We start from the raw sequence: 27,043 nt of genomic DNA, 5'->3' as shown, positions 1-27,043 counted from the left end.
TTCGCCTTGCCAGATAAACCCTCCCACAAAGACACGCTGTGCTGACAAACTGCCAAGTACTGCATTACATAGTTTTACTGACAGAAACACACAATTCCAGGATATGAGGAAGGACCAAGATGGTTAGCTTGAGTTAGTTGCATGAATAAGCAGATTCCAACTTTTTACCTAGCATAATGTTTTGCAGCAAGGTGCAGAAAGGCACCGACATTCAAAGCTGGATAACTAAGTTTGAGTAAAAGATGGAAACTGCAGCATTGGACAAGCCCTTCCTTGTGGATCACAGCATGCTGTGCAGAGTTCTCATTTGTGGTAAGGTTTGCCAGCCCAGAATGGCTAGTATTCTTCTAGAGTCTTGCTCACAATACAGATTCATCAGTCACTTGTAGCAGTCAAGCGTGGAATGCAGACTTAACTTTGAAGAGTCCCTTGGACCATGTGCTCCAATATCCCTACCTCAATAGAGTTACAATTCTTGAACAGGTGCATATAATATTTCAGGTGGACAAGACAATACACTAGTCTCATACTGAATTCATGCACATTTATTGTGTATACACTAATTATACTACTGCACAGAGCAGTCACATGGTGTCCATGGTACAGAGACACATGCCTGAGTAATCATGGATACTTCGCTATAGTGGGTTGGTAAGCAGTCACAGGCTATTCAGAATGCAGCTGCATACGTGAGAAGGCAGGAGGCATGAGGATCACTGATTCCTTGCACAACAGTCTTCTGGCTGCACCACTCCACTCTTCTCATGCATACCTTCACATGTATGCCACTTCAGTGATAAGGTAAGTGACTTGCCACGCTACGTATAGAAGTAGTTCTGGATATTCTCACTTAAGTATCCTTCTCACCTCTGTTACAGGAGGTCTCACAAGTACTGTTGAGGGCTGTAAGTAAGGAACGGACAACACGAGTAATAGATACATTAGCTCAGTTCTTAACCCTGTGCAAAGACATGACACTAGAAGCTTGTCACAGACTCCACAATCCCCAGCAGTCCCAACCCTGGTCGATACAAAGTGGTATTCCCCTGCGCCCTGATGAGCCACGTCACCCCATCCCTTGTTCCATGTCCACTCAGGCAGTTATTATGGAGGCTCCACCAGACAGTCCAGTTGCCAAACTGGTATTCCAGGCATAAAGATTCACCATTATGGGTGAGGTTTAACAAGACTAGCCATGCAAAGGACTCAACAAGGGTTGTCAGCAATAGGAGGACACAGGGTAGCATCCACTTCATATCTGTAAAGCATAGTTATAGTTTATAGAGTGCATGTTGGAGCTCTTATTTTAGAGCCTCAGTCTGTTCTTACAGAATAAAAATCAGCAGCTCCTGGATTCCAAGCTAAGGTCTCAGCTGGCATCAATTCCCAATTTTTTCACAAAAAAATATTTTTCAAGTAGCCATACTTTAATACATCTCTGCCCATCAAGCAATCCATCACAGAAAAGAGGCTAGAATACTGAGTATATTCTAAACCACCCTCAATTACTATCAAAATATGAGTTTACTAGAAATGGCAACAAAGTCCTAGAAAGCATGTCAAAGTCAGTTATTGAATAGAGTGAGGATGAAAAACAACATACTGAATATTTCTAGGGAGAGGAAGGCTTCCTAGCAGGTGTGGCCTAGCAAAGCTAGAAATACAAAAAAAACTATCAAGAAACTCTGGAAAGTTGAGGTTAACTCTTGGCTATGTCACAGACTCATTCTGCAAGCCCAGGCTTGGGCCAGCCTTGCTTGGAACAACCAGACTTCCAGGTAGCATCAGATCAGGACTGTTATTTCTTTAGCCACAGCTGTTCATCTATAAATTGGGAGTGAAAACATTTCCTGTCTGCCAACCTTTCTCTGTCTGTGTTCTTCAGATTGTAAACCCTCCTAACAGAGGCTGGTACTTCTAATGCACCTGTACAGTACATCATGCAGCAGGGCCTAATTTTACAGCGGTTCTGTAAACATTATCCTAAAACAAACTAATGATAATTAGTTTTGATAGGGCAGCCTTATTTTTTTTCTAAAACATTGATCAGCTGTTATAATTGTATATACAGAAAAATTATAGACCACTCCGGAACAGTTTATATCCCCTCTGGAGCCAGGAGGCAGAAAATCCTACACCTTTTCCTGGAGATTCACTTTTTCAAATTGTTTTATGAGCTTCCTACTGGTAAGTGCTCATCCTCGTCATGGCAGAAGCTCTGAAGTTGAGTGGAGGAAACTTTATCAGAATTGCTTTGCCAGTGGAATCTCCGGAGGAAGGAAGAGAGTATTTCACAGTTTACAATAGTCTTCCTTCACAAGGGCTGTCTGAGACCTCTTGTCTGCAGCAGATAGATAAAACAACACAAAAAAACCCCAAACACCAAAGCCTAAAAGCAATATGCCTGTAAAAACTCCAGCCGAAAAAACAAAGACTGGCTCTTTTAGTTGGCAGTATTCCTTTATGCATCAGTGACATGGGGCTCTTCTTGGTTTTTCCCAGGGAATTCTTCCATCCACCAATTTTTTTTAATCACCTTTTAATATAATGGAAGATGAATACAAATGCAAAATTTTCAGAAAAAAGAAAGGCTGAAAAGCATTTTCAAAAGCACACAACTGAGAGGTTAAACTATCTTTATTAAAAGTCAAAGGCACTTAAAACTTCAACCCTTTTGTTCAGAAAGACTGGGATTCCTGTGAGCTAAAGCTCATACTGGATCCTAAGTTACATAGTTATTTCAGGAAAAAGACCTCTGATACAGTTACTTAGGTTGAACTACAGATCTTCAAGCTAGAAATGCCATCCAGCCTGCTTCTTAGGTGGTTTCCATGTTACTGATTTATTCTTTTCTTATTTTTATTTCACAATTGTGCTTTTCTGTGCTTTTGCCAATTGATTTGGGAATATAAGAGCCTTGTTCCTTGTACTGTACTAAGCTGAGTGCAGTTGTCCACCCTCCTCTCATGCCACATGAGCAGAGACATAGTTCCTTAAAATTAATCCAATTCCTCTCTGCCAGAAAAATGGGAGACTCTAAACCTAAATCAAGTCAAATTTTTAGAAATGCTGAACACTTCTTATTCTTATACACTCCAGACATTCATTTTCACAAGTGAAAGCCCAGCTTTTTACAAGTGAATAGGAATACTCCAGATGACCTCTTTTCCCTTACCAACAGAGGTGCCTAACAAGGATTATCTAGCAGCAACTAATTTTCCAGTTGGAAGGTTTACTTGATAGGCCACTATGAGACATAATAGGTAAGAAAAGGTTATATAAACACATTAGGAGTAAGAATAACAAAAACCAGTCAGGTCTGATATTTGAAGGAGGACAGCAATTGACAGAGGACATGTCAAATGTCATTTCTTTCTATACAGAGAAAAGTTAACAGATACTCACTGCAATGCATTGGGAAAAGAGAACAGGTCAGAGTAAGGAAAGACTGGAGTGAAGACTATTTAGGTTAGTTACAGCCAATCAAGTTACTGTTTAAGGATCCAAACCCTCAGTAATTACCTTTGAGAGTATGGGGACAGGTGCCAGAGGGCTGACAGAAAGCAAATATTGCCTCTCTGTACCTAGGAAAGGAAGATCAAGGTCATTAGAAGCCAGGCCTTCCATATGAACACCTAGAAAAGATAATAGAACCATACCAAAAAAATTCTGAAAGAAAACAGTTGAAAAATCAGCAGAGGGCTACTAAGCGGTCAAGAACAGCTGACATTGATATGATTGATTTATTCTTGGCAGATCAATCTAGTTTGTACTTCAAGGCTGAGTGAGTAACAAAGAAACAATAGTGTGCTGTAGTTTGCTATAATTAAGACTTCTAATGCTGTCCCATGAGACATTCTTGTAAGCAAACAAGTGAAATAGTGCTTAGCTGAAATCACCATAAAATGAGCATGCAAGAGATGTAACCAGTACTCAAAGGGCAGTTTTTCAAAGATCACTGTCAGTCTGAGAGGACTATACAAATGAGCCCTGCAAGGGCTTATCTTGAACTAACTTGAGCTAATTAAAGTTGGATGGCAAATTATCATCTAACATGCTTAGAAAATTTGCAGATGATACCAGGCTTTGAGGAATTGCAGGAGTTCCAAAGGACTCAAAGATTTGGATAAATTAGAGATGTAATCCAAAAGAAATGAGGACAAATCAACAATGGTCTTAATCTAAAAAACCAAAACAAAACAAAAAAACCCCAACAACAACAACAAAAAAACCAAACAAAAAACCACACAAAACCAAAATACAACAACATAGCAACAAACTGGGGAACTGCTGGCTAGGCAGGAGAATTGTAGAAAAGGAACTACGAGTTATAGCAGATCACAATTCAATATGCGTTATTGATTTGTTGTCACTTTTACAAGTAGGAAATGCTGATCTGATATGTATTAAAAGGAATGTTTTAGTTAAGACAAAATTTAAAATTATTCCATCCAATCTGCCATTGCCAAATCTCATCTGGTGTACTGCACCTAATCTTAAGTACTGCAATTTTAGAAAGCTACAGGCAGACAAAATACAATCAAATCCTGAGCAACACAGTCAATACATTATTTAGAACAAGATCAAAGTTTTATTCTCTTTTGGAAAAGATACTAGGACCATCTCTTACAATCTTGAAACCCTGCACTATTTTCTTAACAAAACCAAAAAAAATTTTAAGATTTACTAATTTCTTATGAACACCCTCATTTTGTTTGCTTCCCTGAAAACATGTATAAATGCTTGTCTGACTTGTAAGTGATTGAATCTTCCGAACTATCAGCTCTCCACAGACCACAGTTCAAGTAACACATGCTCAGAAAATATGGCTTATGTGCAAACACCCAAGGCATTTAACTGTTTTATTCCCACCCAACTGTAGAAAAGCATGATAGAGGAAAGGAATCTATACAATCTTCTAAAACTTAAAAGGTATTTTAGAGTACTTAGGGGGCATGTGATCAACAATTCTTTATGTCCACTTGGTGCATAACAAGTAGTGGTTGGATTGATTTATAATGACAAAGTTTTAAAGGAAATTTTTCTAAATAAGGAGGCCATGAAACACTAGAACAGAAGTTTTGTAGAGTCTAGCTTTCTGTTGGAGATTTTTAAGTCTTGGTTTGAGAAACATTTGTCAATATCTTTATCAGTAGCTTATGACAGTGGGATGCAGTGGGAAATAATTTTAGATTATCTAAAATCCTCTGTTGAACTTGCTGAAATCCCCAAAATAAAACAAATACAGGATATGGTGGGATCTCAGGTGACCAGAAGATACACATGTACGTATGTACACATAGAAGGAGACAGAGATTCCTCTTCCATGTCTTTTTTAAAGAATGGTTCTTTGCCCACATTATAAGATTGCATCTGCATTTACATATTTCTAACTCTTTCTTTTTAAATATTTTAATGATGCTTTTATGGCAACAGGCAAAAAAAGATAATTAAGTACCTCTGAGTAATCCAGTTCTAGGAGCTATAGTTGTCATTCTTAAATTATAACACTTTGTAAGTATTTATGTCAAAATAGTTTGTACAACAGACATTTATCCCATGGAAAAGAGCTGTAAAACTACTTGAAATTCTGAAGTAATGGAAAAAACTCCAGCTTCACCCACAGTAACACTCAGTAGAAGAAGAGTAAGAGCTTTAGCCAGCCTTAAGAGGAAAAGTTCTGGTGCCAGTAGTGAAGGTGTTTCCTGTTTGGAGACAAGCTTGAAACACTAATTCTTTAAAAATTCAGACACAAAAGGTCTAAGGCACAAGTTTTCCCCAAGGTCTAGATGGGAAGAAAAGATAATTTCCAAAAACATACTCATCCCTCAGCCTCTGTGTCTCATTAAGTACGAATAAGGTAGGCAATACAACTACTACAAGAAGCTGGAATTTCTCAGGCTGCCTAAGACAGTCTCCTCTCTGTCTGGAGTGAAACCACAGGAGCCAGAAAATCTTATCTCCACTTCTTATTTCGGGAACTCTCTGATGTGACTCACACTGCTCAATTTCCTCCAAACAGGCAAAAATACACATTCAAGAATCTAACTGAGGCCAGGGATTACTTGCACTGGCAAGATATGATGCAGTGCATTGAAACATGAAACAGAACAAAGGAGCAGAAGAAACAAGTCACACCTTCAGTTAAGATAAAAGCAGGCTGGTCTTAAGATTGTGCATACTTGGCTGCCTGCAGTTGCAGGTGAAACCGATCCCATGCAGAACTTGATTATTTCTAATTCTACTGTTGGAAATCATGGCAGAGAAGCTCTTGGAGCCTTGCCACCCTTCATGCATGTGTAAGAAAGAATAACTATATAACCCATGCATAGACCCAGCACTGTTGATTTTACTGCCCAGGTCTGTTCCATAGACCCTATCCTGGTTTCAGCTGGGATAGAGTTAATTGTCTTCCTAGTAGCTGGTACAGTGCTATGTTTTGAGTTCAGTATGAGAAGAATGTTGATAACACACTGATGTTTTCAGTTGCTGCTAAGTAATGTTTAGTCTAAAGTCAAGGATTTTTCAGCTTCTGATGCCCAGCCAGCAAGAAAGCTGGAGGGGCACAAGAAGTTGGGAGGGGACACAGCCAGGGCAGCTGACCCAAACTGGCCAACGGGGTATTCCATACCACATGACGTCACATCTAGTATAGAAACTGGGGGCAGTGGGGTGGGGGGATCACCGCTCAGGGACTAACTGGGCATCGATCAGCGGGTGGTGAGCAATTGCACTGCGCATCATTGGTACATTCCAATCCTTTTATTATTACTGTTGTCATTTTATTAGTGTTATCATTATCATTACTAGTTTCTTCTTTTCTGTCCTATTAAACCATTCTTATCTCAACCCACAAGTTTTACTTCTTTTCCCGATTTTCTCCCCCATCCAGTGGGTGGGGGGGGAAGTGAGTGAGCAGCTGTGTGGTGCTTAGTTGCTATCTGGGGTTAAACCATGACAGTCCCATACTCTCAGCAGGTGAGATGTCACAGATATGACACTGATGGGGATGCTGGCTGAGGAAGAGAACAATTACGGCTTTTGGCAAATGAGAGAAGCGAGAGGAAGTTTTAGGATTAGGAGATTAAGTAGGTGGTTGGTTCTGTAAAAGTGATCATCATGAGAAATGTTTTTTGTTTTGCAAATTCTTTGCATAGCTTCTGCCTAGCTCTTTTCCCAGAGAACACTGTTTTGACCTATCAGATAGCATGTGAACTATCAGTAGCACTGGAGTGCTGACATGACCTTCCATTCTCCATTTGCAGTATTATGAGGGAGAGACTACAAAAAAGGATGAAGAGGGCAGTAGTTTCTCGTCCTTCTAATACATCTCACCATTAGTTTATGAACTCCAAGCTTCATGTCTGTTCTTTTTAGTGCTTAAGTGAGTTTCAGGTAAATAACTTTTATACCTGGACACAGTATTTAATGTGTTTGAGTCCATAACAAAAGCAATGTTCAACAACAGGTTTTTAATCATTAAATACAGCATCCTATAACTTCAATATTGTAATTTCTCAGGTTTCTCCATAAGCTTTAAGCCCAAATTGCCCATTCCAGGTGCTGTACTGTTCTAGGAAGAAATGTCTGCTAAGCAAGCTTCAGAGAAGGCCGATACAGATATTTTAGTCCTTATTTTTTTTAGTGGGAAACAAGCAGTAAAGAAACTCTTCAAGTGTTATCTGCAGCAGAGCATAGAGAGACACATTTTTGAAGGCTCTAGAAGTTTTGGATCGTGTACCTTAAAGGTGCTTTGGGTGATACTGACCTCTATTTAAAGCCAAGCCCCAGAGACTGTCATCACTGTCTGATGCCATTTATAAAACCAAGCAGCAGAAAGGTCCATCACCAAAGCTACTGGCATTCTGTGGAACGAGATCTTATCACTTGGTATTTGAAATCTTCAAAGCAGAAGACCAAAGTACAAGGAACAATTGCACAGCACTGAGAAGTAAAACCTGACCCAGGAACACCCAGCAAAAGCATATCATTCATACTACTCATGACTTTTCTCAGTCAGTAGACCACGAGAGAACATCAGTTCTTGAACTGAGTACTCCTTCAGGAGCACTCTAGCCACTCCAACACAAGTTTGCCACGACCATACCATCCATGAATTACTGCAAGAAAGAAGTTTACTTTTATCAGCTGGATAAGTGATTGCTTTTTAGGAAAGGTATGTTTAACATAAGTTCATCAGTGGAGGAAACTTCAATTGACACATATAGTAGTTGTTTCAAAACCAAAGAAATTCATCACTGACATTGAAAGCAGTGGTGTTAAATTGTTCAATTTTATCATTTCCCAGGCAAAAAACCAGCACCACAAGGCTTTTTAAAGTCCAGTTAACTGGTGTCAAGGTCATTAGGACTCTCCTTATTTCCTGGGCCCGAAAGCAATACTGTAATACTTTAACTTCCCAGTGAAAATTTTGCTCTTCCACAACTTCTAGATTTCTTGACTCATTAGGAAGGGTGAGTCTGTCACCTACTCTGAAATTGCTGCACTTTCATATTTGAGCCTAAAAAGGAATCCACAAAGTCATTTTTCTCAAATATAGAGCATGTACCCCACACCACACAGCCCCTTGACAACCCTTCACCAAAAGGGTTGTCAAGCACTGGAACAGGCTGCCCAGGGAAGTAGTTGAGTCACCATCTCTGGGGATATTTAGGTGTTTAGGGACATCGTTTAGTGGTGGACTTGGCAGTGTTAGGTTTATAGATGGACTTTATGATCTTAAGGCTCTTTTCCAACCTAAATAATTGATTCTGTATTTATCCTTCTGTAGGGTTTAGGGTTTATTTCCGCGGGGCCCGGACGATAGACCACCAATATGATGATTAAAGTTGCCCATTTATTGAGCTTAGCTGATCATTTTTATACAATTCTAAGTTGTTTAGAAACTCTGATTGGTTGCTGCATGCAAGCATTTGGTGTCCACGCGCACAAGCATAAACAGTGATTGGTTACATTGGTACTGTCCACGCGCACAAATGTAAGAAAGTTAGTTATACCCACTCTGTACACGTGCATAAACACAGGACATTATTGGCTGTATTAATTAGAGCATGCAAGACTTGTCTTAGTCCAATTGGTCGAGATAAGCCCCTGAATTGAGGTTGTTTGTGCCAAGTTCCCTTTATCGTGGAATGTGCACCTGTGTTTTTCTAATTGGGATCTTTCTTCTTCTATCTTCTTGTTTATTCTGTTCAAGGCCTTCTAAAGGTGTCTGGAACGCTCTTGTGACCATGAGCTACTTTTAGGCCCAATAACTAAGTTCCCTATAACTGAACCCTACATCCTTCCTGGTGCATATTAGTTGGGTTTTTTCCTCTTATTTGTCAACAGGCATTTACTCATCTTTTGTAGTCACACATGATTGTAACCAGTAGCAGAGTCTGGTTATTTAGGCCACAGAATTAATAATCAGCTAAGATTACTTTTATAATAGGTATTGGATCAGCAGGAAGCGAAAGGATTCTCATTTATCATCTATAAAATAATACTAGGCCTGCGTGCAACGTTCTTATTTGAAGCAGTTAAGAGTCCAGTTTATTTGTACTTCTTCTAAGCAACAAAATCCCCACAATGTTAGACTGGGTACATAAACTACAAAGGAGAAGCTACCCTACTGTCAAAACAGAATGAAAGATCCAGATTTATGCCTACCTGAAGGTAAGTAAATTAGGACTGCAGTTGCTCTATACCCTCTAGAGTCAAAGACAGAAGTAGTTTATCTAAAGGTTAAGTCAAAGGAGATCCATTCTCTCTCTTCACTAAAACGAGCAAATACATTTGCTTAGATGCTTAAAGTAATGGGAAAAGAATTTGGAATAAAACTGACAGTATTATGATTTTTCATCTCTTACTCGGGTTGTGCCATTAGCTTCTGAAAATACAAAATAAAAGTAAAACCACCAGTTCTATGGGTTTGCTTCTATCCTCTAAGGCAGGATTCAATTTTCTTCCTCTGAAATAAACAGTGTACATGCCCTTTTAAAGGCACTTCCCTCACTTACTAGGGTATGTAATTAACTAATGTGGAGTAACAAGAATACATTCCTATGTATACCAAACACTACTCCCTGGCCTTGGCACTAACTGAATGCCAGCATTTGGGAAAGCAGTTCTTTGTTCTTTTGCTCTGGATGTGATGTCCCTTCTCCCAGAGCAGAATTATTGCTATAGCTAAACCAGGCCACAGACACGAATATTAGTAGTTCACCACAAGAAATAAAAATAATCTACCTTTTTCCTTCAATCTATATCCAGAATTCTGCAAGTAAGACTTCATACAATTACATTCTCCATTCATCTTTTCTTCTTCATCCTGAGTTTTTCCTAAGGAACTGCAATCCCAACACCGTGACTAAGGACGGACACCGTTTCCCCGCTGGGTACCTCCAGCCCTAAAACCACCATTCAAAATACCTTTATATCTCTGGCTCCATGAATGCAAATGCATGAGTTTACCTTGAAGAAAAGCAGCTGCAGCTAAAAGGCCCTTATATTCAGGATGTCATATATCCCACATAAATGAACTCTGATCAATTAAACAACTCGCACTGTTCATCTCTACAGGCCACAAAGTAACAGCTGGGTCTCTGGAATCATCACCTGCACACAATGCTTTCCTCATGCCCCGGACATATGCTGTAAGGCATGGACACTAAGGGCAGGGAGGGACAACCAAAGGACAGCAGAGCCCTGAAAACAAACCTAGCAGACTGGTTTCACTGACCAAGGGGATTCTAGGGGGGGAAGCATGTGTTCAGTAGTTCAAAGACTAGCAATCCTGTGACAGACAGGTCATTCAGAAGGAGAGTTAGGAGAATGACACCTCCTGGTAGGAAACTCTAGAGTGCTCAAAGAGTAGAAATATTTTATGAAGTGCCCTCTAAAGGAATACCTTTCCAGGTGGCTATTAGAAATTTGTGTTTAAGTCTGGGGAAGAAGCAGCAGGTAGGAAGGCTTAGAAAGCATGTGATGGGCTCTTTGTAAGTATCAGGAAAGTAAAGAAGGTGATCAGAAGTTTTCTGTATATAAAGGGATAAAGTTGGTACAAAAACCCAAATGGATACAAACTATCTGTGAGTAAATGTAGACTGGAAATTAGGAGGGAGTTTCTAGCCAGCAGAGCAATGAGGTTATAAAATTGCCTTCTATGAGTAGCAGGACAAACCCCTTTGTTTTCATGCAGATCTTGGTCAGTTTCTGAAAGGGATCATGTGAGAGCTTTATTCATGAAAGCAAGGTATAAAGGACCTAGCGGAGGTCCTTTACACTCCTGCATGCTGGAGGTTGGCTTGGATTCTTAACCTTCAGTGCACAAACAAAGCCTCTGGCTTCTGAACTGACTATACATACACAGATCCAAACGAGGTTAATACCAAGAGAGATAATGTTATTATCCTGCATTTGTTCTGGCTTCTTTGCTAATCTGAGGAGCTGCTAATCAACAGCTGTTGAAGAAAAAAATCTCCATCCAAAGCCTATTAAAATGAGTGGGCCAAGCAGAAAAGCAGACCTGTGATCTTTGATGTCCATGATAGTCATAATCTACAACAGTGTATTTCATTTGCACCAGGGTTTTAGGCATTGTTCTGCTCAGCTCAAGGGTGTACTCTCACTCTGGGATAAAAAAAACATTTGCAAGTACAGCTGAAAATTAACCCTCATTTTATTTTCTCTCTTGTGTGAGAGTTAACACATGATGGAAATTACCTACTTCAAAATTCTTTTCTTAATATTTTCCTGTAATACAACAACGGGCCAAACATATCCTTACATGTTGTGCTCTGCTGTCAGAGAGCTCAATAAAAGGAAAAATTCATGCAGCTGGACTTCAAACCGATTGTTTCCGTTTTCCTGACTCTGATAACCCGGATTGGCCTAATGGTTTGAGAGAATCCAGTGATGAGCTTCACTGCAGCACAATGTATATTTAACACATTCGCATAATACTAATATTCCTTTTCTAGTCGCTTGCTGTTCAGAGGCTAAATAGCAAAATAAATATGAGGATGTTTTGACATTAAGATACTCCTGGCTCACAGGTTTTTTGCCTATTCTCAAAGGAAATGTTACACTTGATCTTGAACTGCAGTCCAGTTTCTTCCTTTTAAGATGTCATGCAAGTTAACTAGTGTACTCTGGGCACTGAAAGCAAGCTAGAAATAGCAGGTCTGAGACCTGCACAATAAATTGATGCAGGGTTTTGGCAGGATAAGCCAGTTGGATCTGAACTGCGTGTTTCTGCAGCCAGATGACTTCTGCTACCTGAACTTGTTCAACTACAACTGGCTTTGATATCCCCACATACAGCAGCAGTACAGCCTCACCTTCTTTCCCCCATCCCTCATTTCAATCCAAATTGATTAAAAAAGTGACAGTTGTCATTAGTCAATAACAATTTCTCAAAAATTCTACTTAAGGCCAAATTAGCTTTTAACCACAGATCAGAAAATCTCATGAGCCATGCACAAGGGCTAACCCATTTGGGCTTTCAACCCAGGCTTTTTCAGGGATCCTTTCTGTCACCAAGTTACTTGGAAAGGGAAACCAGTGTGTTTTCTTCGTAACTATCAGTTCCTGTGTATTAAATTTTTCCACTTAGTGACTTCAGCTGAAGGCTGTAAACCACAGAACATAATGCAGGGGAAAGGAGTCAATCTCAGATACTCAACCTATCTGAATGTTGCAGTGCGAGTCAAAACATAATGTAGTCTCAAAGCTGGACTCCTGACATCTAGCCCAGAAGAGGAGCTGAAATGCTGTATGTAGTGCGTTGCCTGAATTTTAAAAGTAGTTTCATGACTCAAGTCTGATTGATTGAAAAATACTGTTACTGACCCCACAGAATTGATCTGGAGAAATGGGGGAAGAAGCTATGGAACTTCAATCAACAAGGATTCTCTTTTGTGAAGATCTAATCTTTGCATGCATGAAAACATTTAAGTGGGAAGTCCATTTACACATTCATAAGCACATACACCTAAAGTAAAAAATAAAAAAACCCAAAAGTGTTTTTCACTGCTTTTTCAGTAATCTTAGCACTTGAATTTCACAGAATAGCCCATGTTGGAAGGGACCTCAAAAGATCACTTGGTCCAACCTATCATGGGAATGGAAGCCTAGATGAGATTATCTAGCAGCCTGTCCAATCACATTTTGGGAACTTCCAGTGATTTGCCCTGCTTTATACATGCACAGCTTTTTCAGTGATATTTAAAGGGAAGACTAGTAAGAGACTTAACCTTTCTGCTTTTATGGCAACGGTTTTAAGAATCCAATAAGCAGACGGAGCCCTACAACAGCCATCTCAGGTATACTCACAGCAAGAAGGGAAAGAGACAGGTCAAACATAAGAGAGGGATAACTGGGCAGAACCACTCTGGAAATCCCAAATAAGACACAACACCCACCTTGCTCTGCTAGCACCTATGCCTCAGGAACTCCTAGGGACCTATCACTTGACATAACTACAGTATTGTATCTGTTTTATTGCAGATATTCTATGTATGCTTTAGCTGGACTGCCAATACATAGGAAGAAAATGCAACTGCATTTATATTATTCACCTATGCTTTGCTCATAACACATTTAGCTACTGATTTGATAATTTTTAATTTTTTTTAGCATGCCTTTAACACATTCTTCTGCTATTAGGTTTGATACTAGCACATAACTGGATTCCTTAAACTATATTCAAAATCCGTATTTGGTGAAAAACTAGCATTAACATACTTATGTAATGATCCATGTACTTAAAGCGACAGTTTCCTTTTTTTTTTCAGATGAAAACCCTAATCTGAAGTGTAGTTTGAGCTACTGAGTGGTATAAGGCTAGAGGATATAAAGACTTAAGATAAAGTAACTGTATTTTGTTGTGTCAAGCTACTGCTTACATCTAGTAATCACTCCAGAGCTAATTTTTAAGGGCACTGCACTCACAAGTGGATTTGAAGGTTATTTGAAGACCGTTTGTCCACCTCAGTAGCCAAAAAAATATGAAACTCTGGGAAAAAGATTCAAAAAGAATGCTCAGTATCCATACACACTTCCTGAACAGGGCAATTTTTCTTGGGGGATGGGGGCACGTAATAGGGAAGAAAAATGTTTCTGGAAAGTTACTGTAAAAAGATACAAACACCAGAGCCTTAATGCTACCACAAAGCCCAGTTGAAATGCAGTTAAATGTGACAACAAGAATGTATTTATCCCCTATCAGCAGTTTCCATCACCCAAATATTTCACTTGATACACAGGAACCCATTCCCTCAGCACAAACATGCACAGTGTCTCTGTTCTCCACATATTTTCATCAAACCTGTATGAATATAGCAATACTGATATCTCTATCATGATCTCAAATTGAGTTGACTTTTATTAACACTTTCAACAGTTTTTAAACAGAAAAAGCGTATTCACAGGACCCTCTTGTAAGGGATGCAATAGAGAACACAAGGCTATTATCTGCTTCATTCCTTTCAAGACACTCAGGAAGGTAAAAATGTTACAGATACTGGGACATCTCATACCTTTATGAAAATGAACCAGGGTAGCTACAATAGTTATACCCAGCTATCACACCATGTCACATGAACCACAGTTTTTGTTGCTTCTTTTTAATCTCTCTGATTGCTGGAATATGTAGAGAAGTTTGACCAAGTTCAGATGCACTAGCTCACCAGTAACTTGGTTAGGTATCCCAGATTCAGCCTAACCACACGTTCTGTTACACCAACAGTTCAATCCACTCCAACATACATTGCAATATTGACACAACCCAAGCCAATATAGGGATAGGTGCATTTTACAAGGCCATGTGGATGAAAACAATCTGATGATAGGAAGGGCATAAACAACAACAGTGCAACTTTATAGTCATTTGGGTCCAGTGCAAAGCCTGCAAACCCTAACAGAAAACAAGCCCCATATGTAACACAGAAGAAGAATAAATGCTGGCAATACTTACCCTTATGGTCTGGCTACAAGTACTCAAGAAATATATCTACTAGCCTATCTTAACTTTCATCACATTGGTTCACTGTTACCTAATTTGAGATATTTATAATACTTTTCCTCAGAACAGTGGTTTTTAGATCATCACTGTGAAGAGACAAGATGTAACTTGGCCAAATCAACAAAAAAAACCCCTTAATTTTTCAGAAAATAATGCCAAACACTGCCACAGTTAGATATGAGTAATCCTATTACAAAAGGAAAGTTCCTACATGCAGTATAATTGGAGGCAGGCTGTCTCTGGTCCGAGACCCTTGGTGCCACATGCCATCCTCTTTGTACCCCTGAGGCCCACAAAGTGACGCACTAACAATTGCCGCCAACAGCAGGGGATTTCTGTCTTCAGCCTAAAAGCCAACAGGAAGCTCCTATACCTCAGCATGGCATAGGAAACTACTTTTGGATAAAGGGGGTGCTTAGGAAGACAAAAGCATCAAGGAGAAGACGACAAAGTTCCACTTTGCCTATTACTAAGTCACATACTTACCTGATCAAACTCATGTCAGGTCAAGCCAGGCACCTGCTCTCCTTGTTGAGGACAAATTCCTTTAAAGTTTAGCTTCTGTCTGAGGCATGCTGTATTTCCTTTGCCATCCTTGCCCTTACTCATCAGTGTTACAATTGTTTGTTGCTAGCTCCTTCTGTGCATCAGAACTGAAATGGGGCAATAAAGTTTTCCAGGGCTGTGGCCACGTAACAGGTTTCTATACTCAAGGGAATGAAGTATCCTATACCAGTTAAAAATTAAAAGGCAAGGTTCATTCAAACAAGCAAGCTCCATAAAACCTTCTTAATGCTAAAGCTTCAAGAAGAAATAAATAAGAGCATCAGATACTAGGCTAGATTAGTAGACAAAATAATCAAAGAAAAGGCTATATATATAAAAAGTATCAAAACAATAATGGACATTCTAGACTGCTTGAAAGAAACTTAAAAGAACTAACACTACAGTAATCCTACAGGCCTTTACTACTGAGCTGAACAAAGTAAGCTTCAGCAACCACCTGAACTCCACAGCACTCTCTCAGCCTTATAATCCTAAAGGGCACCTTATCCAGACACAGATTTTATCACTTTCCCTGCCTGCCTTGGCAAATCCAGAACAGTTGAGACGGTAGGCTTGGTTTCTACTTAAAGCCCTTCTCACCTCTTCATCTCCTAAGATGCAGTTAGCAGGAATTTGGCTTACCTTAGTGGGGCTCTGATTGGTTTCTTCACAGTGATAGTACTACTCTGTGCCCAAAAAGGTAACTGACAACAGTATCTGAAATAATGAAATATTAGAAATTTTTATTAAGATTTAGAACAGCTAATAAAGTAGTTTAGTAAATAACTTTAATTATGATGCAATAAATCACAAAACAAATTTTAATTAAAATATTACATTTATCTTGTTAAAAATCTTTAAATGCTGTATTTAGATGATACATACTCTTCTATTTTACTGATTTTTTCATGCATTACATCTTAGTTTATATAGTACATTGTCTGTATTCAAGCACTGTTTTTATATCAGAGCTGGAGAAATTCATATCGACAATGATTTACTATTGGTACATATTAATAGAACAGCTCAGTTAAAAGTGACCTACAATATAACACTTAAAAGACGTGGCTATGTTGCAACTCCTTTGTGGAAATGTTCTGGAACTTTAAAAAAAATCTTTGTCTAAAATGTGAATATTCCCTCTTTTTGAAGTAAGCACGTGATACAAGACCATGCTCTTACTTCAACACTACAAGGTAACAATTCTTTTTCTTCCAGTAAATACTATAGACTCAATTTTCAATAAGCTGGTGTATCTTGTTCATGCTAGACATCTGTGACTTCATGATGGATCTGTGTGGAGCTTGCCTAACTCATCAAGTGGAACCCATAAAATAAGGGGAACAAGAGGTAAACTTGGATCTCTTATTTTATAGATGTTAAGAGTAACCTACAGATTCTCAGGGTGTTAAGCTCTCCCTGTCTATGACCCTCTCCCCCCCCACCCCCGGTATAAACGCCTTGCCCTGCAACGGACCCGTGACGGCGGCTGCCCACCGCAAGGCCCCCGCTCTGGGAGCCGGGGAAGAGGAGGCACGGCAGCTAAGGAAGGGGCGCAGGGACGAGGGCACCCCTAAGGCCTCGACCGGCAACTCGAAGGGGTAACCACAGGCCTGTCACCGTCCGCCCTCTCGCAGCCTGTGAGGAGAAACCGGGCCGGGAAGCCGCTCGCCTCACGACGAGCCCGCCGGGCGGCAGCGGCTGCCCCGCCCCCGGGCGCGAGCGCCGCCTTCCCGCCAACCGCGGAGGACGGCGGGGGGAGCGGGGGGTGGCGGCGGCGCGTCGCGGTCACCTCACGGGCTGGCGGTACCGCCATGGCGGCGGTGCGGGACGTAGAGATCGACCCCGAGGGCACGTTCAAGTACATCTTGGTGCGCCTGCAGCGCCCGGGCGGCGAGGAGCGGCGGGATATCGTCCGCGGCACCAAGGCGGCCGAGTTCCACAGTGGGTGACGGGCCGGGGCGGGGGCTGGGGAAGCGACCGTTAGCGGGCCCACTCCCCCGGCAGCGTCCCTGAGGTGTGGGCCGTGGCCGACCGTTCCCAAGCGAATCTGAGGCGGAGGGGGGAGTCCCTGGTGTCAGTGGGCATAGCTCAGAAACCCCCTCCCACCACCTTTCCCTCTCCCCCGCCTTAGTAGGTGCCTCATGCGAATATGAAAAGTGGGTCAATATTTCTGTCAGATGTCACTTCCAAACCTGATAAACCTCATTTAGGAGAATGTGATGTGTTAACTTAAGTAAAAAAACTGAAATAGACAACCTTAATTACAGCTACGTAATTTCTATGTCTGTCAAGAGATACCTCCCTCCTTTGTAGATGAAAGAAGGGAACTGGAGGAAAACGAGCAGAAAGTAGCCAAAAAGAAGAGTTCTAGAGTATTTGGTGCCTAGTGCGTATTCTAATGGCTCTAACTGTTCTCCTTGTGCAGATCATATATTTGAAAAAGTAAATCCTGAGATGGAAAAGCTGGGATATGAGTGCAAGTGCCTTGGAGGAGGGAAAATTGATCATAATAGCAAAGACAAGAAAATTAGGGTATTTGGGCTTTCTACAGTAAGTGCATCTCTTGTATTTCTTCAGATCCTTTTGTCATTGATGTTCTGGGATTTTTATAGTATGGTGGCTTATGGCAATTTGAATCACAGTGTAAACATTAACTGGAAAACTTGCTGGGCTCATTTGTGAGATAGATTAGAAAAACACTAGTTTTAAAGGCAGGACACCAAAGCAAAAATAATAGATAACTTAATGCTGAGTAATACCAACATTAAGTTACGATCCTGACTAAAAATGGAAGTTAGCATCTCTTGACTTAGACTCTTTTAATCTTACTGCTAGAGCAGGGATAGCCCATTTGTAGCCACAGGGTCTTGATCCAGCTATTGTGTGATCTTTATTTGCCAATAAAAATGTTGGTTGGCAGTGACCAGCTAAATTGTGAATGTTGTTCAGTGTATGTGTTGGGTGAGAAGAGTAGACCCAGTTTAGGTGTGGTGAATTTTTAGTAGGTGAATATGTAGTTTCACATAAATGCATTTTGTGGGAAGAAAAGTAACTTCCAAGAATACGGAAACTAGAGAATTTTTGTTACCTGTCACTGTTCTGTGTAGGTTCAGATTCTTTATGAAAGACTCAATAAGTGGTAATGATTTCTTGAATTTAGGGAACATGCTATAGTGTGTTTCTGGTGTTGCTCTGTGAGGAAGCGTAGCTACTTCTGTAGTACTACTGTGAGTAAAGATACTAGGCTTCTAACGTAGACAAGAAGAAAATAGTTCTATTAAGTTAATTTAATTTTTTATAGAAAGTGATCATTACTTCAAATCTGCTTACCTTAGATAGGCAGTGAAGGTTGGGCCTTGAATGTGTTAAGAGTTTTTAAATGTTAGTACTACTTTTGTTCCAAGATGACTCTTGCCACCTGGAATCACAAGAAAAAAAAAAAGAACTCTTTAGGATTTGTATGGGGTGGAAAGGCAGTGTATAATGCTTATTCTACTAAATTCTTGTGATTGTAGGTCCTCATAGCTGCATTTTTAGATGAGGCTTGATACCTGTATATAAATTCAGCTGCTAATTTAGTGTTAGAGGCAGTGGTCAACTCTTGCTTTGTAATACAATGTCTATGGAAAATACCTTATTTCTCTGCTTTTGGTACCTTGACACTTACAGATGAGCACCATGTAAAAGCAGAGTTTTATTACCATGAGGGCTCCTCTCAGATAGAGAGGTTCAGAAGACCTCAGTAGCAGGTCAGAAGTTAGTATATTAATTACATGGGTTTAATGCTTCTCTTTACCTGGAGATTTGTTGTCACACTCTAAACCAGAACTATCTCGGTGTTTTATGAAAACCAGAGAAATAGCCATTGGCTTTTTTTGAAGAAGATGCTGTGCTATTAATTGCAAAGCTGGATGGGGTCTTCAAAGTGACTACCAAGGCAAGAGGGATCTGTAGGTGTGTTGCTTTACAACTGACAGTATAAATGTGCAGTATTTCTGACATAACTATATTCTCTGGTATTTTTTAAAAGTTTGCATTTTATAATGCATCAATAATTTTAACCTGTGCAGTTTAAATGCTGGTTTACTTAAGCTGTTACTTTTGGGGCAGAGTCAGTGATGAATAAAGGTACATGTTTTGTTTATTATCAAACAATCTTGAGCTCTTTTTTCAGTCTTCCAAGTTAAGTTTCATGTGAAATATTACTGGAAAAAAAGTAACCTGTAAATCACAGGTTTTTATCAAACTGTTGTGCAGTAAAGGCTTTTTGACAGGGAAAAACTTACTTGTAGCTCTGAAATAAATCAAGATAATAACTCCAGTCATATAAGACAATAATGGAAAGGCACCTTCTACCACAACTGTCTTAAATTTCTAACACTGTGATCAGTGATTTAAATGAGGGTTAAAATTCATGTGGGTTATCTGACCTTGCCTTAGTTTGGAGTTGCAGTGGCTGGAGAGGACAGATACTTAAAATTATGCCATTACCAGCTCAGGCAAGATTGCAAATAAATAAAACATGAAGACTTGTGATTTCTTTAGTGTCTAGAATAGTGCTCAAATATTCACACATGTGGTGACTTACTCCCTTGTCTTCCACTGAGCCAAATCAGGTGGTTTTATGCTTATATGTTAAAGTGGGTCAGTGCAATTGCTGTGGCTTAAAAGAACATTCAATAAATATGGTGGCTGAACTTTTTAAAACAAGCTTCCTGCTGGAGAAATCATGTGAAAAATGCACCCTCTATTACTTGAGATTGCTTAACCCCATCTCATTTTTCTACAACTTGGGTTGGGGAAGTTGGAGAGGACAATAGAAAAATAAAATATAACACTGCAAGAATAACTCTTTTAGAACCTGTATTTGATTTGTATGTAAATTATCAAATTGTAAGTGGGTAATTTGTGTTGTCAAGAACTGAATGGTTCTGTGGACTTCCTTTCTGTACATATTTCTCTAATAAGCACTTGTTCTTTCTTGCAGGGCTATGGAAAAGCAGATCATTCGGTGACTGTAGAGTTACTGAAAAAAGTGTATACAGATTATGAAATTACATGGTCAGATGACAAGAAATAAATGGCTACCTATGAACACAACAAGTATTTCAAACCTGGTAACTCTGTGAGCTGTACTCTGATAAATAAAATTGCATGTCTTCTATGGATGTTACCATAAATCTGGAGTAACTGGACTCTGCTGTAATTTATAATATGGGTAGTAATCCCCAGATTTATCTTATTTTTTTTGTGCAGAATCTGCAGTTCTAAGCCTTTTTCCTCTCCTTTTGATGTGCCATCTAATTAAACGCTCCCACATGATCTTACCTCCAGTTTGTTTTCATCCAGTCCTGACTCACTGATATATTGTAGGCTACATCAGGATTTTGCCATCAACTTAAACACCACAGGACCAAAACTGTTCCCTGGTCTTTTGACAGCAGCGTTATCTGTTTTCTTTATTTTCTATTGCTCTTTAGGCTTTTCAACTTATCCACATTTATAAGAATCAGGGGGGAGGGGAGGATTGACTGTTACAGTTCTTCACCAATGATTTAAGTCTTCAATTTACTCCATGGTTTTGAAAATTCAGTATTTGTGTTCCACACAATTAATGATCAAGATCTTTTGTGTCCCTGTAAGATCCTTTCCTATAGCAGATTAATGGCAATGTCAAATTCTGACAATACTTGTTTCAGTCTGATTCCCCTGTACTACTTTTATTGCCCATGAGTATAGTGGTGCTTTTTCCTTTTTCTTTAGCAATAATTATCTTATGGGTAGCTACCTCCCAGCCAGACCCAGGACACCTAGGCAGTGTCTGAATTAACTTACAGCACCTGCTTCCTCCTGTTGTGGCAGGATGCTGCCCTTCATTTGTTGTGAAGTTACTTGCTACAATTTTCACTCTTTTGTTTCCTGCCAGTCTTCCCTTGAATGCTGTTGTGGATTTCAAGGCAGTACCTTGTGTTCTTATGCTTACATTGTTGACCTGCAGTATTGAAGAGCTATTTGTATACAAATCCTGGTTCTTCCCTGTGCTGTGGCTCCTACTGCACTTATCTACCAGTATCTGGTGGTATATGATGGCTTTTTCTTTTCAGTGTGCATGTGACTCTTAAAGTAGAAACAGTATGAAATTTGAGAGGCTTTAGTCCAGTTTCTGTCACAAAAAATCCTGCTGTTAGTGTAATAAGGCAGTAACTATGCATCTTATGTCACCCTTCTGTATTTTTGTTTTGATTGGCTGGGTGGAGAAGGATTTCCTCTTCTCATCCTCAGATCTTTCAGTCCATTCCTTATTAGAAGAGTTCCAGGTATCTCCATCCCAGTAATCACCTGGGAGCAGGATTTCTTGAACCTGGTGCTGCCAGTCACTTGGTTGGCACCTGCTTCCCTCTATGTGCAGCCTGCACTTTCCCCTCCAGCACCTCTATGAGCTTTTGCATCTGCTGTTTGTGCTTCTCTGTATGCTCTTGTACAATAGTCATCTGGCTGCACCACTCCAAATGCCGTGATAACATTGATTGCAGGTTTGATTTTTTTTTTTAACAAGATTTTGATTTCAGAATGTGATTAAGTGCCTGCATACCTAGTAACCAAGAATAGCATACAGGTCAATAATTTGCAAATTGGGTGCTTCCCACTTTGATTTTCCTCATGGGTTTTTTCCCCTAAGCTTTAGTAAAATAACTGTAACGGATGTCATTTAATTGGTGCCAGTATACAAAACTGATTTTTTTAATCACCTCATTTCCCAAAACTAGCAAATAGCCTTCAAAGGGAAGTCAACAGTTAAGGATAGCTCCTGCTAAAACAAACAAGCTTTCTCATTTAATTTCCTGAGATGTTTTACAACTGATTTTAATGTTTCCCTCCACAGTACTTACGGGAAAGACATAATTTAGACCGGATTTCTTATTGTGATGACTGTTTCAGAAAGCAAGGGGATGGGGCGAGGGGAGAAAAGGGGTGATGATTTGGAATGAGCTGATAGATTTACCACCTGACTTCTATCTTTGTTTCTTCAGACAAGAAATTGGGCCTGATGGTAAGCATTTATTGTGTCATCAAAAAAATACTTTGAGGGTCCTCCCAGTTATGTTGTTTTCTAGTGCAATGTAATTTTGGAAAATGCTAATTTCCCTAGCTGTTAAGTAATATGTACAAGTATTACAAGTGAGTGAAAGATTTTTATTCCAGAACATGAAGAGAAACAGGAAACTAGTCACTAGGGTGGTGATGATTTGGCAAGTAGAGAAAGCCTTAATGTAGATTAGGGAAACTAGTGATATTTCATGTTGAAACACCAACAGAACAGCCAGCCTACAAAACTAAGTGTTGAATTCTGCTTCCTCTCGGCAGGTATCTGCTGAATTCTAAGAGCAGAATATAACTCGTCTGGAATTATGGAAGTCCCAATGCTAGTTTTGCCGATTTCACCCAAGAAAAACATCCTTTATTAATTCTCATCTGTAATTCTGAAATAGGAGCTTAATTATAATGTGTGGGGTTTCCTGTTTTGCAGGTGTGCAGTTACTGTGAGATTGTGGCTCTAGCAGTCTCCACTTGAAAGTCCTAAAAAACCTGATTCTGTATTTGCATGAAAACAGAGCTATCTCTGAGCAATCCAAGAATAAAATGAGGATGGTAAGCAAAGGAGTAGTATATTAAACCCAAGATAGCAAGTTTGATTGTGGAATACTTTCAAGAGGAAGCATTATGGTTGAAGATTGTAAGTGCCGCCTTTATTTGTCAAAAAGTACATGAGATTGAATATGGTTAAGAACAACATTGTCATAGTGGTCAACACTTCTTATTACTTCGGGTACCGTTCTCCAAAATGGCACTAGACCTAGTAGGTGTAGAACAAGCTATTCGGTCACTACGTGCAAGCCATGATTTCTCTTATGACTGAGGTTCGAAATACGGCAAGCGGTAGTCACTTTGTTTCCAACTTCCCAGTTTTGACAAAAAAGAACTGTTAACAGTACTTTGTTGATCTGCTGAAGCTAAAACTTCCTTTTGTTCTTCAATCTGTAGTTAGCAGTTGTCTATCATCAGTAAGTTTCAGGGCTGATGCAGAAGTGCAATCACAGCCTTGGCACAACTGACTGCTTTTCCCTCTCTCTCTCTCTCCTATACAAAAGCAACTTCAGTAGTTTCCAAATCATCCCTTTAAAATAGTCTACTTAGAATTGTTTTTGAAACAACAGTAGTTGTTAAGGCTCTTCTGTAAAGTACGGGAAATCCTCTATGACTCTCTCTTAATAGCAACATGGTCAAAATGAGAATCTTGCAGTTGACTTTCATAGCCTTCAATGACAGGATCTTAACGCAATAATTAAAGTTATTTAGGTCACTGCTGTAGTTTCTTTCCGTCCCCTCAGACTATTGTCCTTTTCTCCTCTACATTGTGTATCCTTGCATCTAGTTTACTGCAGTGGTTGACTGTCTCTAAGTTTTTATTTCTGTAAGGGCACCCAATGAATTACTGCTGCAGTAAAGCAGTGCGTGATGATAAGTAGTAGCTTTGATGTACTTGTTAAGAGTTTTTTGTCCAGTTTTGGTTAAGACAGAACATGCACTGGCTTTTTTTTCTGTCACTTGGTGATATCAAGCACTCAGGACCAGGTTTTGTAGTTCTTTGGGTTTGTATGCATTTTTGGTAAGGTAATTTCTTAATCAACATCACTATCTTCAGCCTAGGACACAGGAGTGCTTGGACACAGGCTTTTCTGAATGTTTGCTGCCCTGCCAAACTGCTGAAAAGACTGAAGAGGTGTGTGTTCAGTAGTACCCCCAGCAAGTTTTGAAAGTGGGTCATAGCATATAAGCAGTTTAATTTCTGGACAAATCTTTTTAAAAAAAACCAAAACAAACCCCAGCCCAGTACAGCACTCTAGTTAGTAATCTGCTATAATAGCACAGTTCATCTTCTTTCCCACTTGTCACCACCTAAAGCTCAGTTCTGTCATCCTCCAGTTTCCTGGATTGCATTTGTAGGTTTATTGGTTGGTTGTTTTAAGGATTCTTCTTTCAACTCAGCTTCTAAAGCAGAAATGAGTTTTACTAATTTCTAAAAACAGTATGGGTATTTCCAGTTACTTGCTGAAATTTTCTTAGGAGTGATATGTCAAAATCTGAATGTGAAAATTTACAGACCACACTAGTAAATATTCTCTGGTACACTACTTCCAAGGCTTGAATAAAAGTCATGTGTGAATTACATACGGAAACGTTACAAAGATTTGTAAGATTGTTTGCAGAATTGAACACCAGTGATAAATAAAATTGCATCGCCCTCTGGTGGCAAAGCAGCAGAGCACACAGGTACGCAGTCGATTCTGAAATCTGTTGCTGCAGTTAAACTGTCTTCAAGTTGGGAGCCTAACCAGTGAGAACCACTTCTTGTGCTATGTTAGGATGCTACATGATCTTGTTCAGGCTGCACTCAGCAGCCACTACAGTTCTGGCACTGCCAAAGAATGTGAGAGGGGGACTGGGGACAGTGACTTGCTTAATTTTTAATTACATATAAATGACAATAGGCATAAACAGATGTTGGTTTAAGCAGAACTCTATATTTCTATGCAAAACCAGAATCAGAAGAGTCCTTCACTTCTAGTCAGACATCAGAATTTGTCAAACACTTCAGTAATCAGCATCCAGAATAAATCAACAGAGGAAAAAAGCAAAGAGATATAAGGACTAAAACATTGTGGTTTTAAGATATCTTTTGAAGGACCAGTGGTTAAATTTAACTGGAATCTTTAAAGGCCATTTCCATAATACATCGCTGCAGTCCTTTATCAATTGTTTTAACTATGCTGGTCCTAAACACATTTCTCTCTTCAATTAATTTCTCGAAGAGGTAGATACCACCGCCAACCCCAAAATAATGTGCTTTGCTTGCCAAATACACACGGCCATTTTTATCCAAGAGCTGAGCAAGGGTATCGTGCAAAGCACTATAGTAGTCAGGATTATAGATGGTCTCAGAGGTGAGAATTATATTGTACTTTGAAAAGGGTTTGTTGCTGCTTAACAGGAGCCGGCTGACTTCAGACCACTCCCCAGAGAAAAACCTGCATTTGGTGAGCACATCAGGTAAGCACTCTGTGTTCCTAGGCCTCTTTGAAGGAGGCTTGCTAGTTGTTCTGTTGTCTCCACTGCCCATCCTGCTGCCTTTGTTTGTACAGTTAGCCACCACATTAGGCAAGGTTATTTCATCAATCACTGTGCTGTTGTAGTCCTGAAAATGGACTTTTTCAGCTTTACCCCTTAAAGCAACTATTCCCAGCAGTCCAGCCCCGCAGCCAAGATCCAATACAGTCTTATTGGTAAACTGTATTTTGGCCTCAGAAAAGTAGTCTATGAGATCAAAGGTGCATTCCCAGATTTTCAGTCCTCCCTCATAGACTCCTGGGATGAGGTCAGAGTGAGAAGAAACGCTTTTGGACACGATGCCTTCTCTGTCAGCCCCATCCAAACACATCATTTCCACTACAGACATCTTGATGTAATACAGGCCTGATACTGTTTCCATCACTTTATTTTCCAATACTTTGTCAAGATCTTCGGGTATGCTGTGCTCTTTGGCAGCTTTAAAGCACAACTTTGTCTTTGACAGCATTTCCTCTTGGTGTTTCTCAGTTCCCAGCCTCGGGCTGGGGTCTGCTGCTGTATCAGGGGTTTGCTTGCTCTTTTCTATGGAGTCCTGCTTGCATTTTGGAAAGCACATCTTGTCATGAGCCTCTGGTTCATTGCTTTCATTTTCATCAATACAAAAATTAAATCGAAAAGCCATTTTCAGGAATAATAGTAAAAAAAAAAAGTCAGCTTGATTTATTACAGCCAGTAAGAGTCATCTAAGAGTGATGCTGATACAAAGATTTATTTTTTTCTTCTTTCTTTTTTTTTTTTTGTAGAGGATGTTTTTATGTAGTTATCGCTACGGGGAAGAGTGTTTTGCAGGTAGGATATCAGATGTTTTGCCAATTAACTGGAAGAATTGCTTCTGGAAATAGAGTAAATAGTTTTACATATCATTAGTTGCTAAACATTAGCACAAACAAACTGTGTAATTGTAGCATCCTAGTTCTCATTAAAAAAAACACAACACCAACCACCTTCTAAACATTTAAATTCACGACAAGAGAGTGTTAGAAGTGACCACATCTCTCACGTAATGTACGTACGTGCAGGGAAATTAGGGTAGCTACTTATTCCGGTAAAACTCGCCTTTCAAACACGCAAAAACAACGGGCACGGAGGCTGTTAAGGCCCAGCTTCCCTTCCCCTGCGCCCCAGCTAGAAGCACGCAGGCCGGGCAAGGGGATCCAGTCCCGGTTTACCCTCCCCGGTGCCCGTACCGACCCCCGGTTACCGGTCGCGCTCGCCCTCCGCTTCTCCCACGTGGAGCGCCTGCCCCTTCCGCTTCGTTAGGCGCATGCGCGCCCCGCG

The 27,043-nt window shown here is 39.9% G+C and overlaps 2 protein-coding genes across 6 annotated transcripts in view; one reads left to right on the top strand and one right to left on the bottom strand.

Annotated features, from left to right (window-relative positions):
- Nucleotides 1-20,899, top strand: part of LOC142035872 (14 kDa phosphohistidine phosphatase-like) — a 381,702-nt gene extending 360,803 nt beyond the window's left edge. The window contains exons 2-4 of one of the 2 annotated variants that reach the window (XM_075038489.1): nucleotides 17,353-17,518; nucleotides 18,003-18,127; nucleotides 20,565-20,899. In XM_075038489.1, the coding sequence (XP_074894590.1) occupies nucleotides 17,389-17,518; nucleotides 18,003-18,127; nucleotides 20,565-20,657 (348 nt within the window). In that variant the 5' untranslated portion in view covers nucleotides 17,353-17,388 and the 3' untranslated portion in view covers nucleotides 20,658-20,899. Of the gene's footprint in view, nucleotides 1-17,316; nucleotides 17,519-18,002; nucleotides 18,128-20,564 lie in introns of those variants that run through there. The other variant, XM_075038488.1, reaches the window with a different exon arrangement.
- A 4,185-nt stretch (nucleotides 20,900-25,084) lies between these two features.
- On the bottom strand, nucleotides 25,085-27,020 carry METTL18 (methyltransferase 18, RPL3 N3(tau)-histidine). 4 transcript variants are annotated; one of them, XM_075038471.1, is made up of 2 exons: nucleotides 26,779-27,020; nucleotides 25,085-26,597 (listed from the first exon to the last, which is right to left on the bottom strand). In XM_075038471.1, exon 2 carries the CDS (start codon nucleotides 26,385-26,387, stop codon nucleotides 25,338-25,340), a length of 1,050 nt encoding a protein of 349 aa, XP_074894572.1. In that variant the 5' UTR covers nucleotides 26,388-26,597; nucleotides 26,779-27,020; the 3' UTR covers nucleotides 25,085-25,337. The 4 variants fall into 4 exon arrangements, with proteins under 4 accessions (XP_074894572.1, XP_074894571.1, XP_074894573.1 ...); XM_075038470.1 differs by having other exon boundaries at nucleotides 26,967-27,020; XM_075038472.1 differs by having other exon boundaries at nucleotides 26,957-27,017.
- Nucleotides 27,021-27,043: the final 23 nt, after the last annotated feature.

The sequence above is a fragment of the Buteo buteo genome, chromosome 10 (assembly GCF_964188355.1).
Source record: "Buteo buteo chromosome 10, bButBut1.hap1.1, whole genome shotgun sequence".
NCBI classification, from domain to species: Eukaryota; Metazoa; Chordata; class Aves; order Accipitriformes; family Accipitridae; genus Buteo; species Buteo buteo.
Note: the sequence above shows the minus strand (reverse complement) of the source record. Positions and strands in the feature narration are given on the sequence as shown.